At 33.0% G+C, this 24,862-nt stretch overlaps 2 protein-coding genes across 21 annotated transcripts; one reads left to right on the forward strand and one right to left on the reverse strand.

Moving 5' to 3' along the window:
* The first annotated feature begins 3,042 nt into the window (after positions 1 to 3,042).
* On the forward strand, positions 3,043 to 8,628 carry LOC137813477 (uncharacterized). Of its 5 annotated transcripts, none has more exons than XM_068615760.2 (6): positions 3,060 to 3,172; positions 3,498 to 3,566; positions 4,378 to 6,277; positions 6,390 to 6,630; positions 7,535 to 7,614; positions 8,225 to 8,628. In XM_068615760.2, the coding sequence occupies exons 3-6, from the start codon at positions 4,418 to 4,420 to the stop codon at positions 8,294 to 8,296; spliced, it is 2,253 nt and encodes a 750-aa protein (XP_068471861.1). In that variant the 5' UTR covers positions 3,060 to 3,172; positions 3,498 to 3,566; positions 4,378 to 4,417; the 3' UTR covers positions 8,297 to 8,628. The 5 variants fall into 5 exon arrangements, with proteins under 5 accessions (XP_068471863.1, XP_068471861.1, XP_068471858.1 ...); XM_068615757.2 differs by having other exon boundaries at positions 3,144 to 3,208; XM_068615759.1 differs by having other exon boundaries at positions 3,157 to 3,296.
* A 6,440-nt stretch (positions 8,629 to 15,068) lies between these two features.
* Positions 15,069 to 24,862, reverse strand: LOC137813479 (Zinc finger C-x8-C-x5-C-x3-H type family protein). Of its 16 annotated transcripts, none has more exons than XR_011081436.2 (10): positions 20,150 to 24,862; positions 19,229 to 19,406; positions 18,966 to 19,116; positions 18,761 to 18,842; positions 18,546 to 18,620; positions 16,920 to 16,955; positions 16,426 to 16,693; positions 16,297 to 16,339; positions 16,120 to 16,223; positions 15,069 to 15,707 (listed from the first exon to the last, which is right to left on the reverse strand). XR_011081436.2 is itself a non-coding variant. In XM_068615770.2 (10 exons), exons 1-10 carry the CDS (start codon positions 24,645 to 24,647, stop codon positions 15,258 to 15,260), a joined length of 5,940 nt encoding a protein of 1,979 aa, XP_068471871.1. In that variant the 5' UTR covers positions 24,648 to 24,862; the 3' UTR covers positions 15,069 to 15,257. The 16 variants fall into 16 exon arrangements, 9 of the variants coding, with proteins under 9 accessions (XP_068471871.1, XP_068471870.1, XP_090156157.1 ...); XR_011081435.2 differs by having other exon boundaries at positions 16,426 to 16,702; XR_011081434.2 differs by having other exon boundaries at positions 18,546 to 18,635.

Here is a 24,862-nt window from a genome sequence, read left to right on the forward strand (position 1 = left end):
GTTTCATCTTAGATGAATTTTCCTAAGTGGTGTCTCTTCCTTTCTATCTTTATTGGAGCATCCAAGAACTTGAGCCAAGAGTAAAATGTCTAACGAAATCTAAAGGAGTTGTTCACTTTGGCAAAATGAGTCATCACCTCACCTTTCTCCTTTCCATTCATTTTTCTTTGTCACATTTCCTTCATTGGGTTTTCCATTCCATTTCTCAATATTATCTTGCTATCTTGTTAAGCTTCCATTCCTTATATCGCCACTACCTAAGTTAGTCACTATACACACAAAAAAATACAAAGAAACCTTCAACCAAACCATCATTCTCCATATTCTTTCAAGATTCAACAAAGAAATCATCAAAACCTATCTTCCTCCACCATACACCTCTTAACCTTATTCTAAGAATTTATTAAGAACTCACCTATATTTCTCACTAATCTTCATCCTTCATAATCGAGCCAAACTCTACTGATAGGTAACAAAAATTCCAAGAAAAACCATTTAATAACCTATTTCTTATATAAACTAGTTTCTGCAAGCCAACCTTTGTTTTTTCTCCAAAATGTTCTTCAAGAAACACCTAAAATCTCCAATAACTTCTCAAAATACCTCAACTACAACCTTCCATCCTTTCCTAGCCAAAACCAAGACATAACTCAACCAAAACATCACTTTGTCTTTTGTCCACCTAGATGAACGTTGAAACATTTAATGCTTTACATGTAGCAAAGAATGTTGCACTAATTATAATTCATCTATGGAGACTTTCTTGTGATAGCCCATTTTGCTTATCTTTCTTAAAAAGTGTACTTGTTTCCTTTGGTGAGTTGTCGATAAAGGAATAAATGCAAGAATTGATCAACTTTTTCACACACTCAATAAACAAATTCAATAAAGATCTTAAATATATGATCTATTATTTACAATGTGCATGTGTGGACATCCATACTTAACACACACACAAATTATCCCACTACTATCCCACTACTTGCTATATAATGGTTATACTTTGAAATTTAGGATCTATCATCTTTAAAAACATATTTAATAGTAAATCTTAATTGAAGATATCATGTATTATTTATAAAAACTTGTATTAGAGGCATAAAAAATTTCCACAGTAGATAATAAATGATATTTCTAAAGTGATACAAAATATTATTTTAAATTCTCTTTATTAAAAAAATAACTTTATGAAACCTACCAAAACTTATTTAAAATCTTAACACGAGATATACTATAAAATGGATGAAATCTTTATATCTTACCTTATACAGAGGCAGGTACTACCAACCAAAAAGTAGTAAAAGACTAAGGATGCTCTAAGATGACATGTAAATATTATTTACACTAAAAAAAATTTAAAAAAAATTGGCATATTCAACTTAAATCTAATAATTTTCTATTAATTTTGTAAAAAAAAAAAAAAAAAAACTTTTACTTCAAGAACCAGTGTCTTGGAATTTGATTTTGATTAGTCAATCAAATTGGAAACCAAATGAATTGATTATGCCATGTAATCATGTTAATTATAAACCACGACTAGACAAATTGGTTGAAACATTATTTTATTTCTTTATTAAAAATGTCTTAAGAACTCATCGATTTGATTACCACATTAATTCAATAATTTGATGGATTTAAAACTATCCACCACCAAATATATTATTGACTCTCATGCTTTATTAATTTTTTTTTACCTAAAATTAAATTATTCCTAACCATCCACATCTTTTTAAAATTAATTAAGGCTTAGTCATTTTAAAAGGAATCCCAGAAACAATAAAAGATGGATAATATAGAGACAATTTTTTTTTAACATATCTTCTTTATGCATGATTTATTATTTATATTTATGGACTGATTTAAGATGATTTGTGAGGATTCATTTGAAAAAATAAAATATCTTCCTCTTATGAATAAAATAATAAAATATCCATAAATACATTATTCAAAATATTCATTACTTTTCTCTTCCAACAAAAATATTCATTGCTTTCTTAATACTAGCCAAAGGTTAAACTTTTAAGTAATTAATGATTAAAAAAAATTAAGAGAGATTTATTCTAAACATCTCTTCATCTTTTTAAAGCATTTACAGTTGTTACCATGGTAATATTGGTTTTCTTTAGGTCCATTTTTTATAATTTTAGTTCTCAAAGTTTTTAAAAAAAGTATAATTTTGATCTAATTTTTAATTTGACATATATTTATTTATTTTATTTGAAAAAATTTGAATCTTGTTAAAGGTATCCATTTAAGACAATTATGTAGACTTATATTTATATTTTTATTATATTAAAATAATATAGTTTAAATCATATATATATATATGAATTTTTTAAGTATTTAAAAAAATATATGATAATTATTTTTTAGAGGATAAATTATGTAATACCTTTGAGTATATAAATTACGTAATTATATATTTTATTAAATAAGAAAATTATTTTTATTCATTAAAAACTAAATTACTAAACTGAAAACTGTGGTAAAAGTAGTCAAAAAAATATATCCTTTTATATAATGGTAAAAATATTAAAAAAATTAAATTAAATATTTTAAAAAAAAATTAAATATAATTTTTTATAAAAATAAACTATATAAAATTAAGAATTAAAACAAAATTCTTAATTTTTTAAAATAAAGATATTAAAATTTACGGATCAGAAATAAAAAATAAAATATGTGAACTAATGAAAAAACTAAACAATTTCTATCATTTACAAGAAACCCATTAAATCCACCTTGAAAATAGCAAGGATAAAAAAGAAGGATATTTTTATCACAATTAATGATAAGATGAATATCTCAGTAAAATATCATATTATATTTGATAATACACATTTTTTAAATGGTATTATATAAAATTAAATATCTGATTATGAGGAAAAAAATATAATATTTTTTTTATTAAATTTAACTATTAACCAACAAAACTATATTTAATAAAAATATATTAGTGAAATTATCAGGTACAATTCAATATTGTTAATGTGTGACAGTAGATTTTGAATATAAGTGTTTGGAAACATAAGATCACGTGCTAGTGACTCTGGAGAGAAAGAAACAGAGTTATTGGTTTACATGTTCCGTTAGATCACGTGCCACTGATTCTGCAGAAAGAGACAGAGTTATTGGTTCACTGTGTGGTCCGTTTCTGAACTTGTATATTACGGTATCTCACTTTCACTCGGTTCAAGGTTTTCCTTTGGTTTGTTCTATCCTTTTATTCCACCTTCAATTTTGGTTTCACATTTTTCACACTCTTTTCGTACCCTTTTTTATACATGTTTAGGGATGTGAGTATTCTTTTTTTCTTCTCTTTTTCTTTTTGTACAAAAGTACAATCTTATTTTGAAGGATTTGCTGAGTTCCTTCGTCTTAAATTTTGGTTTATGCCCTTAATTTGTTATTTGTTTTGTAATGCATTTGCATTCATGCGTGGAGTGTTTGTTTGTTAATTGATTAATCTTGTTTTGTTTTATTTTTTCTTTTTGTAGAAAATAGGGTTCTAAGGTGAATGTGACATTGAAAGATTGCACGCCGTGGACTTAATAATCGATGAAATGGTATGGAAACCAAACCATTGTTTTGAACAATGAGGAAATGGGTTTACTTGGGGTAGTGGTTCATTTGTTTGGGCTACAAGTAATGGGTGTAAGAATGATCTGTGATTGATTTTGTGAATGTAGTTTGCTATTAGGGAAGGAAATTGAATTTTCAATTGGAAGTCTGTAAGGTGTTTTATAAATGGCACATATTATTCATCTGGGTATTCATTATTCAATGAATATCAAATTAGTTATTTGGAAATTTTAATATTATGCTGTCATTTGCTGGTTGGTGTTATTATCTTGTAAAATCTTGCTGTTTGTTTTGCCCTGATTGTCTCGGTTTGAAGTGTTATACTATTTGGCCCCCTGATAAAATAACCTTTTATCTTTTATTGTATGCTTTTGTTTTGTATTGTAGATAACATGAACAGAAATTGTATGAATGTTATTGTTTCTGCTCAATATTTAGTTGTGAAGCTTTGGAATGTCTTTAAAGAACTATTTGATCTGATTCTTGTTGTTGATTTAAGAAACTCTCTTTCCCCTTTTCAAAATAGAATAGTGAAAAATATATTTACCTGTTATTCAATCTGTTATTATTGCATTCAATTGAGCTTAAATGCCTATTGGTGGGTTTAATTAAGCTCCTATTGCTGTGTAGTGTGTATTATAATCATTATTGTTATTTGTATGTGTACCAAACAAATGGGTTGCTATCTGTAGATATAGTTAATGAATTGCTGTACTGTATCTGTCGTTTGGATTACAATGTTTCCAATAATGCATTGTTAAACATCTCCAATAATGGATTGTTTTCTGTTTTCAGTAAGTATTTCTGTCTCAAAGGACGACGCTGTTCTCGTTAAATGAAAATGGAGCCTGCTAGGGTCACGATTGATCTGGATGATTACGAGATTAGTGAGAAGCAGACAGTTCTTAATTCTGGAGATTTTAGGTTAGAAAGACGATGGAAGAGGCGGGAACTTTCAAATAAACGTGAAAAGCACAATCATCATGATAGTGGTACAATATCAACCATAAAGAGTTGTGGAAATGTGGCGATTTTGTCAGTACAAGAGGGTCATATGTCAGAGGATGAAATGGATGAAGATTACAAATTGTTTTTGGTTACATATATTCCTGAAGATACTTATGATGTCAGTGATGGTAACGTTGATGGTTATGATAATGACATCAATATGGGCTACGACAGTGTCCATTATGATCATGAGTATAGAACGTTCTTGGAAGAAGAAAGGTTTCATAAAGATCCCAAGTTAGACACCGAGTTGATGAAGGGTTCAAAACAAAGGTTTGAAACAAGAAAAGATGGAAGTATAGGAAGTGATTCAGTGAGAAAACAGTTAAGTTGCCCAATAAAATCTCAGCAGAATTTGGAGGCTAAAAGAAGACTAAGTAAGAAAAGGCCACGTGAAGATGTTTCTATTGTGCCCAAGAATAATTGCCACGCTGAGACGAAGGGTTCAAAACAAAGGGATGAGACTGGAAATCAAGCATATAAAGGAAGTGATTCAATGCAAAAGCAAACAAGTTACTCATTGAAATCTCATCAGAATTTGGAGGCTAAAAGAGGACTTAGCAATAAAAGACCACTTGAAGATGTTTCAGGTGTGCCCAAAAACAGTTGTCACACTGAGATGATGAAGGGTGCAAAACAAAGTACTGAGTTTGGAAATAAAGGGAGTTATTCAGTGAGAAAACAGACAAGGGTAACATTGAAACCTCAGCAAAATTTGGAGACTATAAGAGGACTTAGTAAGAAAAGGCCTTATGAAGATGCTTCAGTGGTGCCCGAGAACAATTGTCACAGTAATACGGAATTAGATGTTGAGGATGAAGATTACCGGATATTCCTGAATTCTTGTATGGATGACCATATACGCAGTGAATTAATAGGAAAGAGTTCAAGTGTCATGCGAAATTCACAAGTTTCTGAACATGTGCTGAGTGAAGTTGATGAAGATTACCTACAATATCTGAATTCTCTAAGGATTGTTGATGATGAGGAGGAGTGTTTGCCTGAAAGGAATAGCTCAAAGACAGACATGCCTAAGAGGAATACCACAAAGACAGACATGCCTGGGAAGAACACCTCAAAGACAGACCACACAGACATGCCTAAGAGGAATACCACAAAGACAGACATGCCTGGGAAGAACACCTCAAAGACAGACAAGACAGACATGCCTAAGAGGATAACCACAAAGACAGACATGCCTGGGAAGAACACCTCCAAGACAGACATGCCTGGGAAGAACACCTCCAAGACAGACATGCCTGGGAAGAACACCTCCAAGACAGACATGCCTGGGAAGAACACCTCCAAGACAGACATGCCTGGGAAGAACACCTCAAAGACAGACATGCTTGGGAAGAACACCTCAAAGACAGACATGCCTAAGAGGAATACCTCAGTCATGCCTGAGAGAAAAACCTTAGAGTCAGGCATGCCTGACTGGAATACCTTAAAAACAGAGATGCCTGAGAGAAATACCTCAAAAACAGAGATGCCTGAGAGAAATACCTCAAAAACAGAGATGCCTGAGAGAAATACCTTACATACAGACATACCTAAGAGGAATATCTCGAATACAGTTAATGTAGATGGTGACAATAATTCCTCTGAACCTGATCTTATTCTTCTAGAACCTGATCAAATTCACGAGAACACTCCATTTGTTTCTTCGAAAACATATGATTCGTCTGTGAGTGTCTTTAACTTCACAAAATGTTACTGTATATTTCATTATCGTGGTTCACAAACTTGCATATTAAACTAAAATATTTTTTAACTTTGTAATGTCTGTGTTTGTGCAGTGGTTTGAAACTGAAATGAACCTCAAAGACAACTGGCAATTATCTGCTTACGATCATTCTCAGTTTAGAAGAAGACTTATGAACGATCTTCAAAGGCCTTATGACCAAGAAGAATGTGATAGACTTCTTCTTGAAGTACGTCAAAAGAGGAAAAAAGAGCGTCATAGAGAAACACGTCAAGGGGTGGTCAAATCTTATTGCACTAAGGGTGTTAACAAATCATATCTTGAGTTGTATCCTGGTAGGTCCATTATTTTCTCAACTAGTTTGACATTTTGGATGTTTCTCTTTAACTTATAAATTGTTAATGTGAAGTATAATCCTAACCAAGCCATCAAGAGTTGAGGTTCAATGGTTTATATTTGTTCCTTACTTCCAACATTAAACATCTCTTGTTATAAGCAAGCATGGATAAACCATACTATTACATAGTTCGATTTTTTGAATTAATCTTTTCATTCCATTTGTCAGAAAGAAAACCTACAACTAAACACCATTTTGTGCATTTTTTAACGTACTGAGATGGTTGTTTGCATCTGCTTAAACTGTAAACAGGGGCGTCTATGTAAAACCAAAAATCTAATAAAGGCGTTTGAGGATGTGCTTGGAGTTATAGGATGTTCTTTAACTGCTTGTTCAAAATTCCCTTTTCAAATGAAATCTTATTCATAAGCTTGATTGTTAAGCTTATTGGAATAGGCTAAAATGAGCTTATAAAAAGGTCCCAAGATATCTCTCTAAGCTCAAATTGAACTTATTCCAAAACAACATTGGCGATGAAAATAATTTAGAACCACAGAAATGAATATAATGTTGTAATTTGCTCATGAGCTAATGAACTAAATATCAATATATAATGGTAGGGGAACCTTTGATTCTCTCTACTGAAGGTAGACCAAGGAGCCTGCCTGTTATAACCTTAGAAGAGTTCATTCTTGTGACTGATTATTTCTGGTTAATCATCTGATTGTTTGGGTTAGGTTATTCAATACGGGTCTGAATTTATGAAAATCTATCGTTTGTGCCGTTGCTTAGGTTGCTTCTGCTTCTTTTGGAGTTTCAGGTGCTTCTATTTTCATTTTACAACGGTCTTTGCCAAATCTAATGCCATTCTGTGTCAAAATATTTGTTTCATGATTGTGCAGATCTAGCTAAAGCAATTTCTAAAATCAAACAACCGGAGAAGGTTTTATTTATCTTGCGCGGATTTATTTTCTGGTTGCAAGTAAGTCAGTAAATTCATGTTTACATAATTTCCTGTTTAGGCCATTTTTAACTTGAGTTATTGAGATGAGAATGAAATGAACCCTGTTCTGAACCGTGATTCAAATTGGTTTAAGGTTTAATTATTCAAATATAGTTGAACCGTGATTGAACTAGTACTAGTAAACTATTAACAAGATTAAGTAAGATGTAAAATAACATTAATATTCTGACACTAAAGCTAGAAATAGCCTCTTTTTTTATAGATTTTTAAGATCCAAAGTACACAAAATGTCAAATAAAAAGTGTCGTAATACTTGGGTCTATGTATCAAACATAAATAATAATATTTATTATACGAGTTTAAATTTAGAATGAAAAAGATGACAAATACTTTAGATTGTTTTATTTGAAGGGGAAAAAAAGTAAAAATAACATTGTGTTAAGCATTTTCATTTAAATTTTTTTCTCAAAAAAAATTTCATTGGCTCATTTGGTTTACAATTTCTTAATTTCATAATATATTTACATTGGTGGATTATGTGAGTTCTTGTGCTTGTATCTTCTTTTAACTTGTGTGAATTGCATATAATTGTTATCTGGTCGTTCTTTGTTTATTTTGTCTTTTGCAGAATTTGACCCACGAAGGAATATTTCGGCCCTGGTGTGACAATTTATGCTTGGAAATTTTAAGGAAAATGTGAAAATGGAATATTTGCTATTTCCTAGATTTGGAAGGAAGGGTTACCTAACACAGTCAACAAAGTCTCTATATATGTTTATAGTTCAATTTGTTGTAACTTTGACCTACTTGGAGAAAGAAAGATTGTTAAGTTGTGGTTCTCATTTGGTCATTTGGTGTTCTATAAGGAAAAACAACAGGACTTAGAAGCTTTTTATTTTCTGCTATACCACCTTGGTTCTCTTTTTGTCTATATTGTTATTGCACCATTGAGAACATGATATTATATGCTGCCTAAGATACCTCTTGTTGAGCTCATATGCAAAGATATTTTGTATGCCCCTGTTTCTGAAATATCTGTGTCAACATGAGCATAATGGAACCTCTTAGGATCAACCTCTGTAGCCACAGCGAATGAAAATTCAGTCAGTTTTATCCGAGCACATACACAAACTTTCCTTTTGTGTACAAATATAAAACTGTCATGATATTATGAAATTTGTTAGAATAAAAAAAATAGTTTTTGCTGTTTGGTACATGTTTCCTATAAAGCAAGGTATGATATTTGGTATTTACTTCTTAATACGAGCAATTGCCGTATTTCTCAAGAGTTGAGTACTGAAACATAAGAGAGACATGGATATTAATTGAATTTTTAAAAATCAAATCCAAATTTTGTCATTTAAATAATTCGAATGAAATTAAATTCAAATTCGTATTAAGAAGTAGTTTAAAATTTTGTTGAAAAAAAGTTTAAATAATTGATTAGATTTTAAATTCAAATTCATATTTTAAAACAATTTGAATGTTTATAAGTAGGTTTTCGTACGAATTTTAAAGTCAGTATTAAATCTAAGATAATTTAAAATTCATATACGTTTTCTTTAAATTATTTTAGATTGAAAATTTGTTAGAAATCTGTCATTTATAAAATGTATAAGTAATTCATAATATAAAAAAAAAAGTTTGGTACACCTCTTGAATGTAAGTACACATCCCTTTCTACTAAGAATAAATATGTACTACTTAAAAACTTAATGCAGAAATGGGAGGATAATACAGTATTTTAATAAAAAAAATACACAAATATATGTGCAAAATAGGAAATCCTAAGAAGGGAGGACTGTGCTTTAAAAATTTTCACAAATTTTCTTGTGCTATCAGAAGATAACTTCGGTTAAAATTAGAAATTCTTATGAAAGTTTTTCAAAAATTTAGTTTAACATATTTTCCTTAAGTTAGTAACAATCAAATAACATGCAAAAAGTACTGAGATAAAGAAAAGAGTCTACACAATATTTTTATACTAGTTCATCTAATCACACATACTATGTCTAGTTCGTGACCAACTAGTTGTAAAAACCTTGAACGTTTTATACGATATGCTTAAATGGTCGGATAAGTCCCTAGACGGTCTCTTGACCAACTAGAGAGTCTATGAACCATATGGATGATCTGATGACCATAATATCATGTGTGGTGTTTATGTTCTTATGTTTTGATGATAACAAAAATTAACAAAAAAAGTTAAATGTAGTCCATATAACATGCATTTCATTTGTTGAGACCTTGGATGATCTGATCCTATAGACGGTCTGTTGAGACGCTAGACGATCTATGACCTATTAGACAGTTTGATGATTAGAAAATCATATGAAGAGTTTATGTTTTGATGATAGAAAAAACAAACTGAATGGTTTATTTGTATTTTGAACAATATTTTGTATAACTACAATTCATAGTAGTCTTTCTTAGCGTTTATAATATGTGTTTCTTAGCGTTTATAATATGTGTTCATGATAGATGGTCTAATAAAACTTGTTAATTGTATAGTAGAATTTAAACTAAATGTCTTATTTGTGATTTGATCGATATACCTTATCTATTATTTAAATGATCTAACAATGGTTAAGTGGAAGTTATAGTATATAGTAGATCCTTTGAGTGTGTACAATTTTGTTCATGTTAGACGGTTTGATGAACATGTTGAACGAGTAACATGCTTTTTTATTATAATAGTTAAATGAAATATTCTCAATCATATATCCACTAAAAACAAGTTCAATCAAAGAGATATTATATCCAAAAATGAAAAGATTTTAATCTGCGAAATGATTCTGTTTGATATTATTTTTTGTATATCTCTAAAATCTAATTTTTTTCTAAATAGATTTGTTCAAATTAAGTCTTGCAAATATATTTTTAATATATTCTGAATATCTCAAAATCTTTTCTGAACAAAAATGATTTGGAAAATTAAAAATCTCAAGTACTCATTTTTAGTATCACATTATTTGGAACAAAAAAAAAATTGATTAGGTTTTGATTTGTTTTTACTGACTCATAATTCAATTACTTTTTAATTAGTTTCTTAAAAAAATTATAAGAAAAAAAATAAAAGATTGAAATTCTAAGCTTTCTATTTTGAGCGTTTAGCACCTAAAAGATGAAAATATAAAGATATTGCAATATCCAAACTTAAGTAATTCAAGTATCAAATAACAAATTTGAAAAGCTATATAAAGGGTTTGAAGGTGAAGAATGAGCCAAACAAAAAAAGCTATACTAAAGATCTTAATTTAGTTACAATCAAATAGCATGCAAAACACAAAGATAAGGGAAAGAGTTTATATAGTGTTTTTATACTAATACATTCGACCACACAGACTACGTCTAGTTCCTAAACAACTAGTCATGTTCTATTAGGTAGACTATCATTGTAAAGTATACACAAGTATTCTTTAGGCTTGCAATCACTTCTCACCGACCCTGTTCAAGTGTTGTTTCCACAAGCCACTTTTGGCTTAACCAAGTATTCTTTTACAAGTCACTCTTGGCTTAAGCTAGGTATTCTTTCAACAAGTCACTTATGGTTTAACTCGAGAATTGTGTGAACAAAAGGTCACTCCTGCCTTAAGACAAAAACAATCTCTTTGTGATAAAATGATTACAATTTTTGCTCACTATAGAGGGTAGCGTCTTTTGACGTATGCAATATTTTAGGCTCTCTCTACAAGTTTGCAGGGATGAACACAAACAGTGTTTTTACAAACCTTTTAGGCACAAATAAAAATGGCGGAGTTTCAACACTTGCAAAATAATGGTTATTCTTCTTATCTTACCTTCAAAGCATGTTTTCATATAGGCTTCAAGAGAGTAGTTGTTGCATTCCCTGGCTGTTAAATAGTTTTGAACTCGCTTGATTGTCTTCTTCTTCCTTATCTATTGTCACACAAGCTTTAACATTGAGAAACATTTAATGCATTCCATACAACATTAATTTTTCTTCTCTTCTTCACACAATCTTCTTGATAGTTGAAAGTACCTATCTTCCTCTGTAGCAAAAACTTTTATGCTACACAATGATAAAAGTACACATTGTACGAGACAAATAACTGGACCATAGTTAAAAGTAGCTTGTGTATGGAGGGAGAATTGATGGATGTTGCGACTTTGAACTTAAAACCCAAGGGATATTTGAATAAAGCTTTTGTTTAGCACATATCTCTTTGTTGATAAATGTTGAAGACATTTTGAGTGATAGACTTTAAGTTTCAAGAATATTCTGAGTTTAAGTTAGCTTATAATTTTCCTTAGTACTTATATCTATCTTTTATCAAGCGGAATGGGTAGTTTCTTTAATGTTCTTATCGTCTGTCAAACGATGCACTTGCACTTGTATAATATGATCTTCGTCTTATCAAACAAAACTTCATACTATATTGATTTAAACACTTAATCAAAACTAGAGTTAAATATGTGGGTTTTTGACTATGATGGGGTAAATTTTTTTGTTTTTACCAAAATGGGGTCCGTTTAAAAAAAAATTACAAATTTAGACAAGTCGTGTCAATTTGGCACGACTTCATATGCACAAATCGTCCCAATTTGACACGATTCTGTCATGTCATACTGAAGTCGTGCCAACTTGGCACGACTTTTGCCATGTCATATTTTTTTTTAATTTTATTATTTATATATTGGGTAGTAAGTTATGTAATGTTAAAAATTAATTTGATACATAATTTTCTAAGAGTGTTAGTTTTAAGGAACAAAAAATTGGATATATAATTATTTTTAAATTATTTAATTATTTCAAAATAATTACAAATTATTTATGTTATTTGACTTATTTAAAATTTATATAATTATTTTTAAATTATTTAATTTTTTCAAAATAATTATAGTACTTATACCTTTTTATATTTTAATATAAATGGCATTAAAAAAAAAATAAATAGGTTTAAAAAATGTATTATTTGAATTGTTATAAAAAAATTATTACTTCAAAAAAAAAATGAATAATTGTGATACACGATTATTTTTTTTCTCTTAAAACTAACACTCTTAGAAAATTATGTATCAAATTAATTTTTAACATTACATAACTTACTACCCAATATATAAATAATAAAATTAAAAAAAATTATAAAAAAAATATGATGTGGCAAAAGTCGTGCCAAGTTGGCACGACTTCAGTATGACAAGGCAGGGTCATGTCAAATTGGGACGATTTGTGCATATGAAGTCGTGCCAAATTGGCACGACTTGCCTAAATTTGTATTTTTTTTTAAACGGACCCCATTTTGGTAAAAACAAAAAAAAATAACCCAATCATGGTCAAAAACCCTAAATATGTTTTTCGTTTTTATACTATAACACAAAATTGTTTCCATCTCTAGTCCAAAATTTAGACCATGCAAATACTTATAGTATGGAAATGATTTGAACGAGTTTTTCTGCATGTGAAATGATTGTTAGTTTTTTTTTCAAAATTCTTTATTATTTTAATTGCAGATCGATGGTGATTATAATTATTTTGAATGGATTGATAAAGGTGAAACCTCAAATTAAACCAATTCTACATACAGAAGAACTCATTCTAATCATTTCCATATTACAAATATTTGGATAGTCTAAAGTTTGAATAAAAAATAAAAACCAATTCTGTGTTATATTATAAGGACGAAAAACAGATTTAACTCTCAAAACTATAAGATATTGGACTTTTGCTTTAAAATATAAAATAAATAACATGTCCAATAACTTTTATATATATATATATATATATATAGGTATGGTATATTCTATTTATCTTCTTATTACTAATAATTATAAAATTGGGTTAGGTGAAAACACAGAAAATATATTTTATCCGACCATTATTTTTATATTTTTAAAATTAATATTTATTTAAACAAATGATGTTTATTTATATAAATAAATTTTATATAAAAATTATCATTAATTTTTAATTTTTTTATCATAAATTACTTATTATTATTATTATTAGTTTGGTCTCTCAAAAAATAATTTTTATAGTTGATTTTAAATTATTTTAAATTTAAATTCTTTACTAAAGTTTTAAATAAAATATATGCAATTTGAGGTCGAGAGTTCAATACCTTGGTCAACCTTCACTCCAGTATTTACTGAGTGTAAGTTTGTTCATAAAAAAATTGAAGTCACAACTATCTAGAATGTAATTTCCACATTTGCGTATGTGACTTTTGAACTTCACCCCACGTACATGTTTAGACACTTGTATAATACTTATCCGTAAAGTATTCGATTCAAAAAAATTTGTTAAATTTTTGACAATTATAGTACAGTTCTAATACAAATAATAAATACAATAATTTTCTAAAAATTAAAATTTATTGTATAAATTTTTATTATGATTATATAAATAAGAAACAAATTCTTTTGAAACAATCCTGAAAAAACATATTCCTTCTAACAAAATGTGAAACATATTTGTGCACATAGATATTTATTATCAATTTATATAATTTATAATTATATAATATATAGATTTGTGTACGTATATCTTATATTTTAAAAATTATACATATTTTTGTATTCGTGTTGTATTAATGTTCATATTTATTGTTTTGTTATCAATGTCCATATTTATGTTTGTGTTACATTTGCCACAAGAAATACTATTACTTACTGCATTGTTGGCCACAAAGAACCAATCACCAGCGATGACTGGGTGAATCATTCCCTTTTCTTGGAGAAAAATTAAATGGGAAAACGGACCCATTTTCTCTCCAATAAACATGCTGGATCACTTACTACGAAACTTCTTCACATGCCTTCTCTCCTTTCGTGGTCTTATCTTTTCCAACCCTCTTTCTAAGCCATGTTTTGAGAACTAAATTTCACTCCAAGATATGAAATTCTGGAAAACTACGGTTAAAATTTTAGGACCTTGAAGTAACACAAAATTTGAATTTATTAGCTGTCGTCAATCTAATACAAATTAGAATTTAAAATTATTGGTCAAAGCTCTGTTAGAAGTAGAGGTTAGGTTAATCATTTAAAAAGCTGGTTTTATGAATTATGCTTTGACATCACCGTGAATCTACACAGATTGTATTATTGCACATTATCATTTGGTAATTGGATTATGTGTAATCTCTTGATGAAATTCGTGTATAAACAGGTGTTGGCATTTCAAGTCATTTTGTCTTTGATAAAATTCTTCAAAGTTAAATGAATTTCTGGAATTTATTATTTTACCAATTTGGTTACAATATTACCACTATAAAAATGTTCCACGCAACAAATTCCTTTTTCTTATGTATAAAAACACTTAAGTTAACATCTTACATAAATATTGTACTACATGCTACTGTAAAATCAAATTTTTGTTACTTAATAGGGGCAAATGAAGAAAATGAAACTTAATTACGTTTAAGTTTGCTGCGCCTTCACTTCCCTCAACGATTATGAGATAATCATTCTTAATGTCAATTATGTCAACTGAGTTCTACTGAGCTAGTGGGAGAAGAAAAATTTTGTCATCTATATTACTCCAGATGTTATTGTACAATGGCAAATCCACAAAAAAAAAAAAAAAATAAAAGGGGGAGGGGGGTAATGAATTTTTTAGTTACATTTAAGCTATGCATAAAAACAAATGGAAAAAAATTTAAGGGGAAAAGGGAGTTCTCTATACTACCTAAATTACCTCATTACAAACGACCGACGTCTCCGGCACTTGCTTCGAGGATATGGGAGTTAGGTGATTGTGATGTGAACTTTCTTTTCAATAGAAGAACTGGTTTAATAAGTTCATCAAAATCATCCAAGGAATCATTCTCGCAGAACACTGCTGGATCAAATGATAGATCATCAGTGTCTGCGACTTCTTCACTGACAACATCAAGGCTGATGTAATCAGACAATTCCTCTTCAATTTCACTTTGTTTATGTCGCTTTGGAGCCACCATCAACCCAGATTCAGAAACATCAGCAGGAATAGAACCAAAATAGCGCCCTCTAGTGTTGTTCTGATCTCCAGATCTCTTCCTTTTCTTTCCCTTCCTCTGTTTTTTTGGGTGATGAAGTTTGCATTTGGCTCCTTCAGTACAGGTACCTGTTGCTTCAAAAGTAGGACACACATAGCTGTGCTTCTTCCGACACTGAAACAACATAATTTGGCGAGTATTGGGTTAGATTACAAGGTGACGGGAAGTGGAAGCAAGTAGAAAAGGAGTTACGAAACAAAGAAAAACTTCTCCAAAGAGGAAAGAACTTTTAGTCGAAATAATAGACAATGTATAATAATTTGACAAATAACAAATAAAGTGAACAATATGACAGATCATCAGAATTAGCAACCAACAACCAGGGAAAAAGGATACGGGATGAAACTAATAACCACCATAAATGCAATGAAAATTCCAATGCTACATGTTTTTCTTGAAATAAATAAATATGGTGAATACTCATACGCACAAAAAAATTGATTTATATTGGTAAAACATCGGGAAAATGTTAAGTATTCAAATTATGCAGTAGCCCAATAGAAAACTTAACTTGATTGGTTAATACCTCATTCCCATCAGCACAATAACCCCTGAGAAATCCTTCACAAATAGATGCATTGGGGTTCACATTGACATGTCTATATGGACAATTACTGTTTGAGCATAAGCCTGGCAAGAGACATGTTAGAATCACATTGTCATATTATTCACTTGATGAAAGACAACAGCCTCTGTAACAAACCTTGCAAAAAATAAGAACAATCTGGCATTCTCTCTGGAATAACCTGCATAACAAAGCAATTAAACTCAGACTTTAGACAGATCAGAAATACCATATTCAATTTGTTGGACAACCCAAATGTTAAAAAACCTGGTGCGTTAATTTGCAGTTGGGAGTAGAACATAAACCATTCAGGAACTTAGTACAGACAGCAATTTTTGAAGGATCATGAATATAAGGACACTTCCCTCCATCCTTTTTACATTTCCCAAATCTGGTAAAAAACTGACAATACTGCTTTCGAGCCAACCGCTGTCTGGCAGTGTGCAAGCTCCATCTAACTTTTTCATTTGCCAATTTTCGAGTTCGTTTTTTTGGGTCTCTGATAAGCTGGTTACCATTTCCAATTCGTACGTATCTGCAAATGCTGACGGCAGTCATTTGAATAAAACAAAAAGACTTAATATTATACAAGCTTTTCCTTCTTATTCACCTAGTTTCATCTAAACAGCTAGCTAAACAAGACAACCAACAATGATGAAATTTGTTACACAACATATGAAAGACTGAAAAATAAGAATGTGCATACTCATCACTTCCAATCACTAATCTCCTTGGAATGTAAGCACTTTTGGAAGCCAAACCTGAACTGGTAGATGCCGAGGACTGGGATTCATCGACTACAAAGATAATTAATAGAAACTTCGTAAGATGAATAAAGGTAAGACACTTTTAACTTGATGTGAAAAAGACAGCAAAATATGCCAACAAATATATATTGATAAAAAAAAACAATGAACAAATGTAAAGGACAAGAAGACCACAATTCTGGATGCATTTCCAACATGGCGACAAAAGATCTCAGAATCTGATGCCCCACCTCCTTGTCTAAACAGATAATCAACACTGTAAAGCAGGCTAACTACTGTGGAGTATTGCACACAAAATCATCCATATAAGAAGCAATTGTGAGGATCCAAGAATGATACTTAATCACTTCCTTCCTGCATCTTAACCATCATAATTCATACACAATTTTTACAAACAAAAATTATATTTGATTGTCCTTTACATAATCTGTGGAAGCATATATTTACGAGAAGCTCAATTTCTGAGGAGTAAACTGAAGTAATATTTTTAGAACTGAACCAGCAAATGAATCAGTGAAACAAGTTGTTTAACTTTACACTGACATTAAGAAAAAATCATTTAGACGAGTTAAATGTATAGATAAAACCAAGAAGGAATATAGAAATATTTTTCTATTATCATTCAATGGATTTATCACATTAACAAAAAATATATTTCTATTATCATTCAATGGATTTATCACACTAACAAGTACACTAAAAGCATTATACTAATACATACTAGCATGATTTCTAACATGTGCCCTAAATTGCATAGGTGAAAAGGAAAGAGGTAACCTTAACATAAATAATAACAGTCAAAGTCTGGTGGCATTGAAAATTCCTAATCGTCACAGATTGGAAAAAGGGGGTGAATGCTGTGTTTTGGTCAAAAATCAGGAACAAATAAAATAAAATCTTTTAGCAAAAAAGTGGACCAATTGAACAGTCTCAACTGTAACAAGGTCACAAAGAATAACTGGTTCAAGATCAATTTTTTGTTTCCTCCAGAATTTTAGGGTTAATTGGACTAGTTACCAGCAACAGTTCCTAATTTTCCTGGTCCAGCTTCCCCGTTGGGGTTGGCACCAACATGTAATGCGTAATGTGATTTAGTGCTTAAGAAGAAGATAAGAGTGAATACGGTTGCCACCTTCCTTGTTGGATTTACAGGACTGACAAACATTAATTAGCTGACATGACATGTCTTTTGGCATGTACTAAAGAGGATTTATAAAAGTTTAGAAACCATACATTATAGCCTTCAGAAATTGCAACCACTAGTCAATTACAGAAACTGGGATAGAAAACCAGTAAATAAATTGCCGAAAATGTTTTCAATGTCCAAAATTGCATCACACCAAAAACTTGTCCTCCAATGAGTGGAATTAGATGCCAAAAGACAATGTTAATCACTCGGTGGTTTAACAATCGTAAAGTTGATGCATGTTATCAATACATATAAAATACAAATTTGTTATCTAATCTGAATAAAGCTCTGATATACATTGCCCATGCTAAATTATAATATCCCAAAAGCATGTATTCATTTAAACAATTGTAACATGCTAAAAATATTTAGAAAAAGTGAAAGGTAATGCAAAACCCAAGTAAAATGGTTAATATAAAAATGATGACCACCTGAAATCCTCTGAAGTGTCCTCCTGGAGGGATCCATTCTGTAACGAACTGAGCCAAAACGAAATATACGCTCTCCTGCACAGTCAACCACTACTTTCAAAGTCAGAGTAACTGACAAAGATAATTAATGCATGAAGCAAAGGTTTTAATAACACAAAAAAACAGAGTTGTCGGCATTATGATATGACGAACACTCATGAGAGAATGCTTCCTACTCTTTGACTGAGAACTGATGCAAACCGCATTTTTCTGCTCTCTCTTCTTCTTCTCTACTGCGGCAACAGCAAGTGTAGCTTCCTATAATAATCATGAGAAATTGTATGAATCATAGCTAAGATCTATTTTATCAGTTAACACAAATTATACATAAATTTAAAGGAAACTTCCTAAAATAACACTTGTATAAAACACCAATCTAACCTCATTAGCTTGCTTTGAGTTCTTCTCAATGGATTTGGACCATTTTAAACTACACCCGCCAACACCTAAAACTCTGGATTTCCAAAGTGAAAACCCATGTTTTGACCTAGTGTAAACAGTATCCCTCTTTCTCAATTGAAGCAATTTTTTGCTGAAAGACAAACATTAATCGACGACTGCAATTGAATACTGTGGAGGCACACAACCAAAACAAGGCAAAAAGGTAAACATACATAGAGGAAGCAATGCAAATACTCAAGTACCTGATTGCAGATACGGAACTGCTATTGAAACTTGAAGCAAATGTTGCTCTTTTCCATGGAAACAATTGAGGCAAAACCTTTTGATAATGCCGTGAGTTCCTGTCATTTTCAGAAGAACTTTTGCTACAGAGTGTCCACACTAGTGAGGCTCTTGAACGTTTGCATGAACTCCTGCCAACTGCAAATGAAATCACTAATTGAATGAAACAGAACATAAAATTGGAACAGCCCGGGCGGTTCTGGATTCATCTGCTAATAGTGAGTTAGAATACAATGATTGAGAATGATATGCAATGCAACATGAATAAAATCATTTCACTACCAGCTCAAAACCCACATCTATAATCTATTATTAAAAAATAAATAAAAAGGGAAGCCATACAAGAAAAGCTCAAGTCCTTCAATAGCAATTTGATAGGACGAACATGCAATTTCTAAACAAGCAAGCATATAGACTAACATGCAACAATTCGAGAAGGCTCCTCACAGTGTAAAGGTATGGGGAAGGGTTAGCAAACATACCCTTGCATAGGCAAAGAGGCTGTTTCCAAATTTGACCATGGCCAGCTGGTCACCAAAGCACAACTTTACAGTTGTGCCAAGGCTCATGCTCAATAAACAAGCATATAAGATTAACAAAATATAACAACATAATATGCAGCAACTACATGATAAGTATACACAACAAGTAGCAACTAATAAGCAGGCAAAAACAGCAAGCAATTTGCTTTAATTCTTAATAGATACACTACAATATTCAACAGAAAAAATCTATTTGAATCTAAAACAAAAAGACCGTCACACCCTATTTAACTTGCATCCTGTCTAATCATAGTAAAACTCAGCATTAGACTTATATAGAGCATGGGTGACTAAGAAAGATAGATAAATTAGGCAACATAATAAGTAATTCATGCATACCCTTATTTAACCGCTTCTTACTAAACCTCCTATTGCAAAGAGCATTACTAGTTCCTTGTCCATCAGAATTTGCCTTGCCATTAGGCACTATAGCAGTCTGGTTGTTGTGGCTTTCAAATGTAGTCCTAACCAATTGATTTTTTCTTCTCTTGTAGTAGGCATCAGAGAAGGCAGTTTGACCATTGTCATCAGCGGGGACAGAAACATCACAAGAATTTGATGTTGCAACCAATTGATTCGTTTTGGGCTTTATATATACTATTCTCTTCGTATTCAAAGAAAGAGGATTGCCATTGTTTGCTTCAACTTGACTCTCCCCGTTGTCCAATGGAACAGGTTGGTTTTCAGGAATTTCATAATGCTTCAGTGTGTCTTCAGAAGAGTTCCGTACATTATTATTAATTTCTATAAATGACGTAGGATCTGATACATTTTCACAGGAACCACCAGAAGGAGGTTCTACCAGTGAGGAAGATGTATTTTCCTCGGATTTGGTGTTAATTGGTAGTGGAGGTGTTCTCTGCCTCTGCTGAGAATATGTTGCTCCTGCTCTCAGGTACATTGGTTGATTTGTCAAATCAACCCTGCTTTCAGATTTAGTACCTTTTGATACGTCATCAAAGCCCAAAGAAGATGACTGATTAACAGAGGAGATTTGAGGTAGAGCAGAAACTGGAGTAGGTTTCCTTACAAGACTGTTTCCTTTACGCACATATGAGGTATTTTGAAAGTTCCCTTTCCTTTCAAGAATTGGTCTTTTGGAAGGAATTGTTCCTACTGAATTGATTCTAGGTAGAGAAATAGGGGGATTACCTGTACGATGCCAAGTTCGAGGCTTTGATACATGAGTTGAAGAGGCAGATGACTTTGTCTCCGATCTTGAAAAGGTAAGAGAATGACCTGGAAAAGTTTTGGGAATGACACTACCTGACTGATTTTTGGTCCCACTCAACCCAAAACGATATGAATTTAGAGCCTGAGTTGTAACTTTGGAAGATACTTGGGATGATTCTGAAATTGTTTTCTTTATCATCATATTATGTCCAAATGCATGATCTGACCTACCGTTCTGTTTCATCTCCTGTACTGATGAAGTATTTTCTTCAACCCCACAGATATTTTCATCATTGATTGCTGTCAATTCTAAAACCCTTCTATCCGGTACTTCAGATGCCATCCCTTGAGAAAAGATATCTGATAATGCACCAGGTGCATCCACAATCAATTCATCATTCGAATTACTTGTAGTGACTTCGTCACCACTGGCTGGACAGGACATAAGGTTCTGCTGAGCAAGCAAATCATTCTTCACATTGAGATCATTAGGTTCCATATCAGCTCTTGGTGACCTTTGCACAAAGTCTTTATATTGGTAATTTTCCTTAACGGCCTGTAAATCAGTCTTTTCTCCCATTATATTTCCAAGTTCTAAAACATCAGTTTGAGTATCACTCACAAGCACAACTGGAGTAATGTTTTCTGTGCACTCACCTTCCAATGGTGAGAACTGATCGTTTTGAAATGCCAAATCCTCACATGGTGAAAAAGAGGTTTCCCTATTTGCATCAATGAAGTCAAAAGATCCTCCACTCAAAATATTGACAGACATTTTAGTAATATCCTCCGAATAAGACATTGACTGAGCAGAAGACGGAATACACACACCCATGCTTGACAAAGCAACTTCTTTCTGATGTTCTTGGTTATCATTGAAATTGACAGGAGCTTCAGCATTAGACGTTGTGGTAACTACAATCATAGCACTGATTTCCGATTGACAATGAGTGAAAATTGGGTTAGCTGTCACTTTTTTCCTTTTAGAAGATGGTGAAACCTCACTTGCATCATCGTTGCTGTTATTTGCAGCATAAAACTGAGACTCTAAAACCCCCCCTTTCTCATGTAAAGCAGTAACCCCATCCAGACCAGTTATTGAGTCAACATCGTTTTCAACAGATTGATCTAAAACTTCACAAGCAGATGGATCTTTCACCAATAGACTTGTGATTCCATCCACATTATTTGCAAGGCTAACAGGATTTACATGATCTGTAGATAAGGACTCCATCTCTGAACTCAAAAAATTTAATTGTGTTCTAGATCTTTTCTTTTTTATCTTCTTTGAGTCCCCTTCACCAGATCCAGCTAAAATATTAGAATTTGGGAATGCTTTTCCTGTCTCACAATTCTCAGGGTGTATGGTGACATCACCATGGGTCAATTGCTTTCCAGCATCATCCATGATACCAGAGCAGTGAACACTAATACAATCTTCTAAATTAGATGATCCATCATCAGAAATGTGCTTCAGTGCACTGGCATGTTGTAGGCAATCTTGAATCCTAGTTTTTCTTGAACTTGAAAAAGTATCACTGGTTTTTAATAGTTCATCCCCTACATCTTCAAGATTGTTATTCAGTGGGGACTGTATATTTGAATATTTCCCAAGTGATAGAGACACTTCATTCTGACACAATTGCTTATTATCATAATCCATGTGATTGACTTCAGAAATAGTGCTTCCACTTAAGAATTCAGTAACCATGTAAGTATTTGGAACAGAATTATTTGCATCTAAACAATCGGAAGTATTTGAATTATCATGCATAGAAATAATATTTCCATTATCAAGGACATTATGATTTGCATTTAAACAATCTGAATCACTCTTCTTATCTTCACTACTAGATGCACAAGATGGAAATTTTAGAATGTTTCCATCTCTTTCAACTTCAAACCTGGATACTTCCCTATTATCAGAATCTTTGTCACTCCTACTACACTCTTGCGATGTGGAATCTGGCCCCAAACTCAGCTGCAGCAAACCTCCCTCTTTTTCTTCTTTCAATACATTTCCTTCCTTTGGCAAAGAGTGCAAACAGTCTGGCCCAGCCACCTCATCAACAATGTTCCTTTTCTCATCTGAATTAGCTCCAATTTTGTCAGGAACAGAGGCAGTTGACGAACTCAGTGCAGCACTCTCCACTTTCACAGTTCCAGGAAGCCTTTTTGCCGGCAGTGAATTTGACACAGATGTCTTAGAGTTTGCAGTCGCTTTCTTCACCACTTTCTTAACAATTTTCTTCTTCTTGACAACCGTCATGGTCGATTTACCAGAACAGACATTGCCAACTTTGACCGAATTTGGCACCACATTTTTCCCACGAGAATCATCAGCCTCCCTGGTGCGAGACCGAGAAGAACCATCCTCAACATTCTTCCGCACAATAACCTCCTTCCCCAAACTAGACCTATCATTCCCTTTACTAGGCGACCTATTTAAATCCACAACCACAACAGAAGACACTCTAAACGGCTGCTGCAAACCCGAACAATAGCCATCAGAGCCCGAAATCCTTTTATTCCTATCCCCAGAACCCAAATCCGAATCCAAAACCGGCGTCACATTCAAATCAGGAACAGACACTGAACTCGAAGGCGGCGCAACAATAGCCTTGGCCACCAGAGAATTGGACTCAAAAGAGATATCAATCTCAACAGGGCTCCCTTCTCTCTCTTCCCCCTTAACCCCATGAGCCAAATATTGCTCCTTCCCCCTGAAAAAGCCATTGCTACCTTCAGGTCCATAACCGGGGTACCGTGACTGCTCAACCTCACGGTTCCTATGATTAGGTTTAACAGTCTGAATCCTAAGAAGCGCGCTCTTCTTCTGCACCTGTTTCTTAGGAGGAGTGCGTGCGAATTCATGACCACACTCCCTACTATTCCCTCTACTATACCTACCCACATTATCAGAACCATGATAATATTTATCACTGTTACTACCCTTGCTAACCAAATTAGAAGAAGACTCGTGCAACTCTCTTCCCCTCTCCCTCTCTCTATCACTCATCACCCACCTCTTGCTCTCGACCCGGGACCCTCTGCCCGCCACGTCAGCATCGCATTCCACGCTGTACACGCGCACGTAAGGAGAAGGCTCTACGTCGCCCTGGCTCGGCGCGTGGTAGTCACCGCCGCCCCACGCGAGTGCCTCCCTGGGATTCTGCTCATAGGGATCCACCACGAGGCGCTCACGGCGCCCGGGGTCGTAGCGTAGGGTTTCGATCGGGGGAGGCGGTGGTGGCGGAGGGCGGTGGTGGTGATGGTGAAATTCGCGGTCGAAATCGTCAGTTCTAGGGTTAGGGTTCCAGGGGATGGCAGAGGCGCGGCGAGGGAGGAGGTCGTAGGGGAGAGAGCGGGAATCATCTTCGAGGGAGCGGTGTGGGAGAGTTGTGTGATGGTTGAAAGAGAATTGTTGTTGCTGCTGCTGCTGTTGTTGGTGTTGGGGTGTAGAAGGGGTGTAGGGTTGCGGCGCGGGAGGCGTGTGGAGGGTGCGGTGGTAGGAGAGAGGCGGCGGCGGAGCGGGCGGCGGCGGAGGGAGGTTGTTATGGTGGTGGTGGTGATGCGATTGAGGGTTGAGGGAAGTGTAGCGGGTTGTGCGGTGGTCCTGAGGGTGGTGGTAGTGGTGGTGGTGGAGGAAGTGGTGCTGATCCATTGGATCGGAGCGTGGATTCCAACGAATCGGATATTTGATTGAATGACTGATTGATTAATTGATTGAATGGATGTGAATTGAGAATTTTGAGAATTGAGAAATTGGGATATGAGATGAGAGAGGTTGGGTGTGTATGTGTGTGTGAGAACGATGGGTTTGTTTGAAAGAAGACGCGTATTAGGGATTTATGCGGTTTCTATAATATTCAATTGGAT

Source organism: Phaseolus vulgaris, chromosome 1, assembly GCF_051622355.1.
Source record: "Phaseolus vulgaris cultivar YP4 chromosome 1, ASM5162235v1, whole genome shotgun sequence".
Classification (NCBI taxonomy): domain Eukaryota; kingdom Viridiplantae; phylum Streptophyta; class Magnoliopsida; order Fabales; family Fabaceae; genus Phaseolus; species Phaseolus vulgaris.

Bases quoted from the DNA above. Each gene is read 5' to 3' on its own strand.
- LOC137813477 (XM_068615762.1), top strand. From the start codon at position 4,418: ATGAAAATGGAGCCTGCTAGGGTCACGATTGATCTGGATGATTACGAG. The intron at 6,278-6,389 runs GTGAGTGTCTTT...GTGTTTGTGCAG, and splicing joins CGAAAACATATGATTCGTCT to TGGTTTGAAACTGAAATGAA. The intron at 7,615-8,224 runs GTAAGTCAGTAA...TGTCTTTTGCAG, and splicing joins GATTTATTTTCTGGTTGCAA to AATTTGACCCACGAAGGAAT.
- LOC137813479 (XM_068615763.2), bottom strand. From the start codon at position 24,647: ATGGATCAGCACCACTTCCTCCACCACCACCACTACCACCACCCTCAG. The intron at 18,843-18,965 runs GTTAGATTGGTG...TGATTATTATAG, and splicing joins ACTCAAAGCAAGCTAATGAG to GAAGCTACACTTGCTGTTGC. The intron at 15,708-16,104 runs GTTAAGTTTTCT...ATGTTGTTTCAG, and splicing joins ATGAGGTATTAACCAATCAA to TGTCGGAAGAAGCACAGCTA.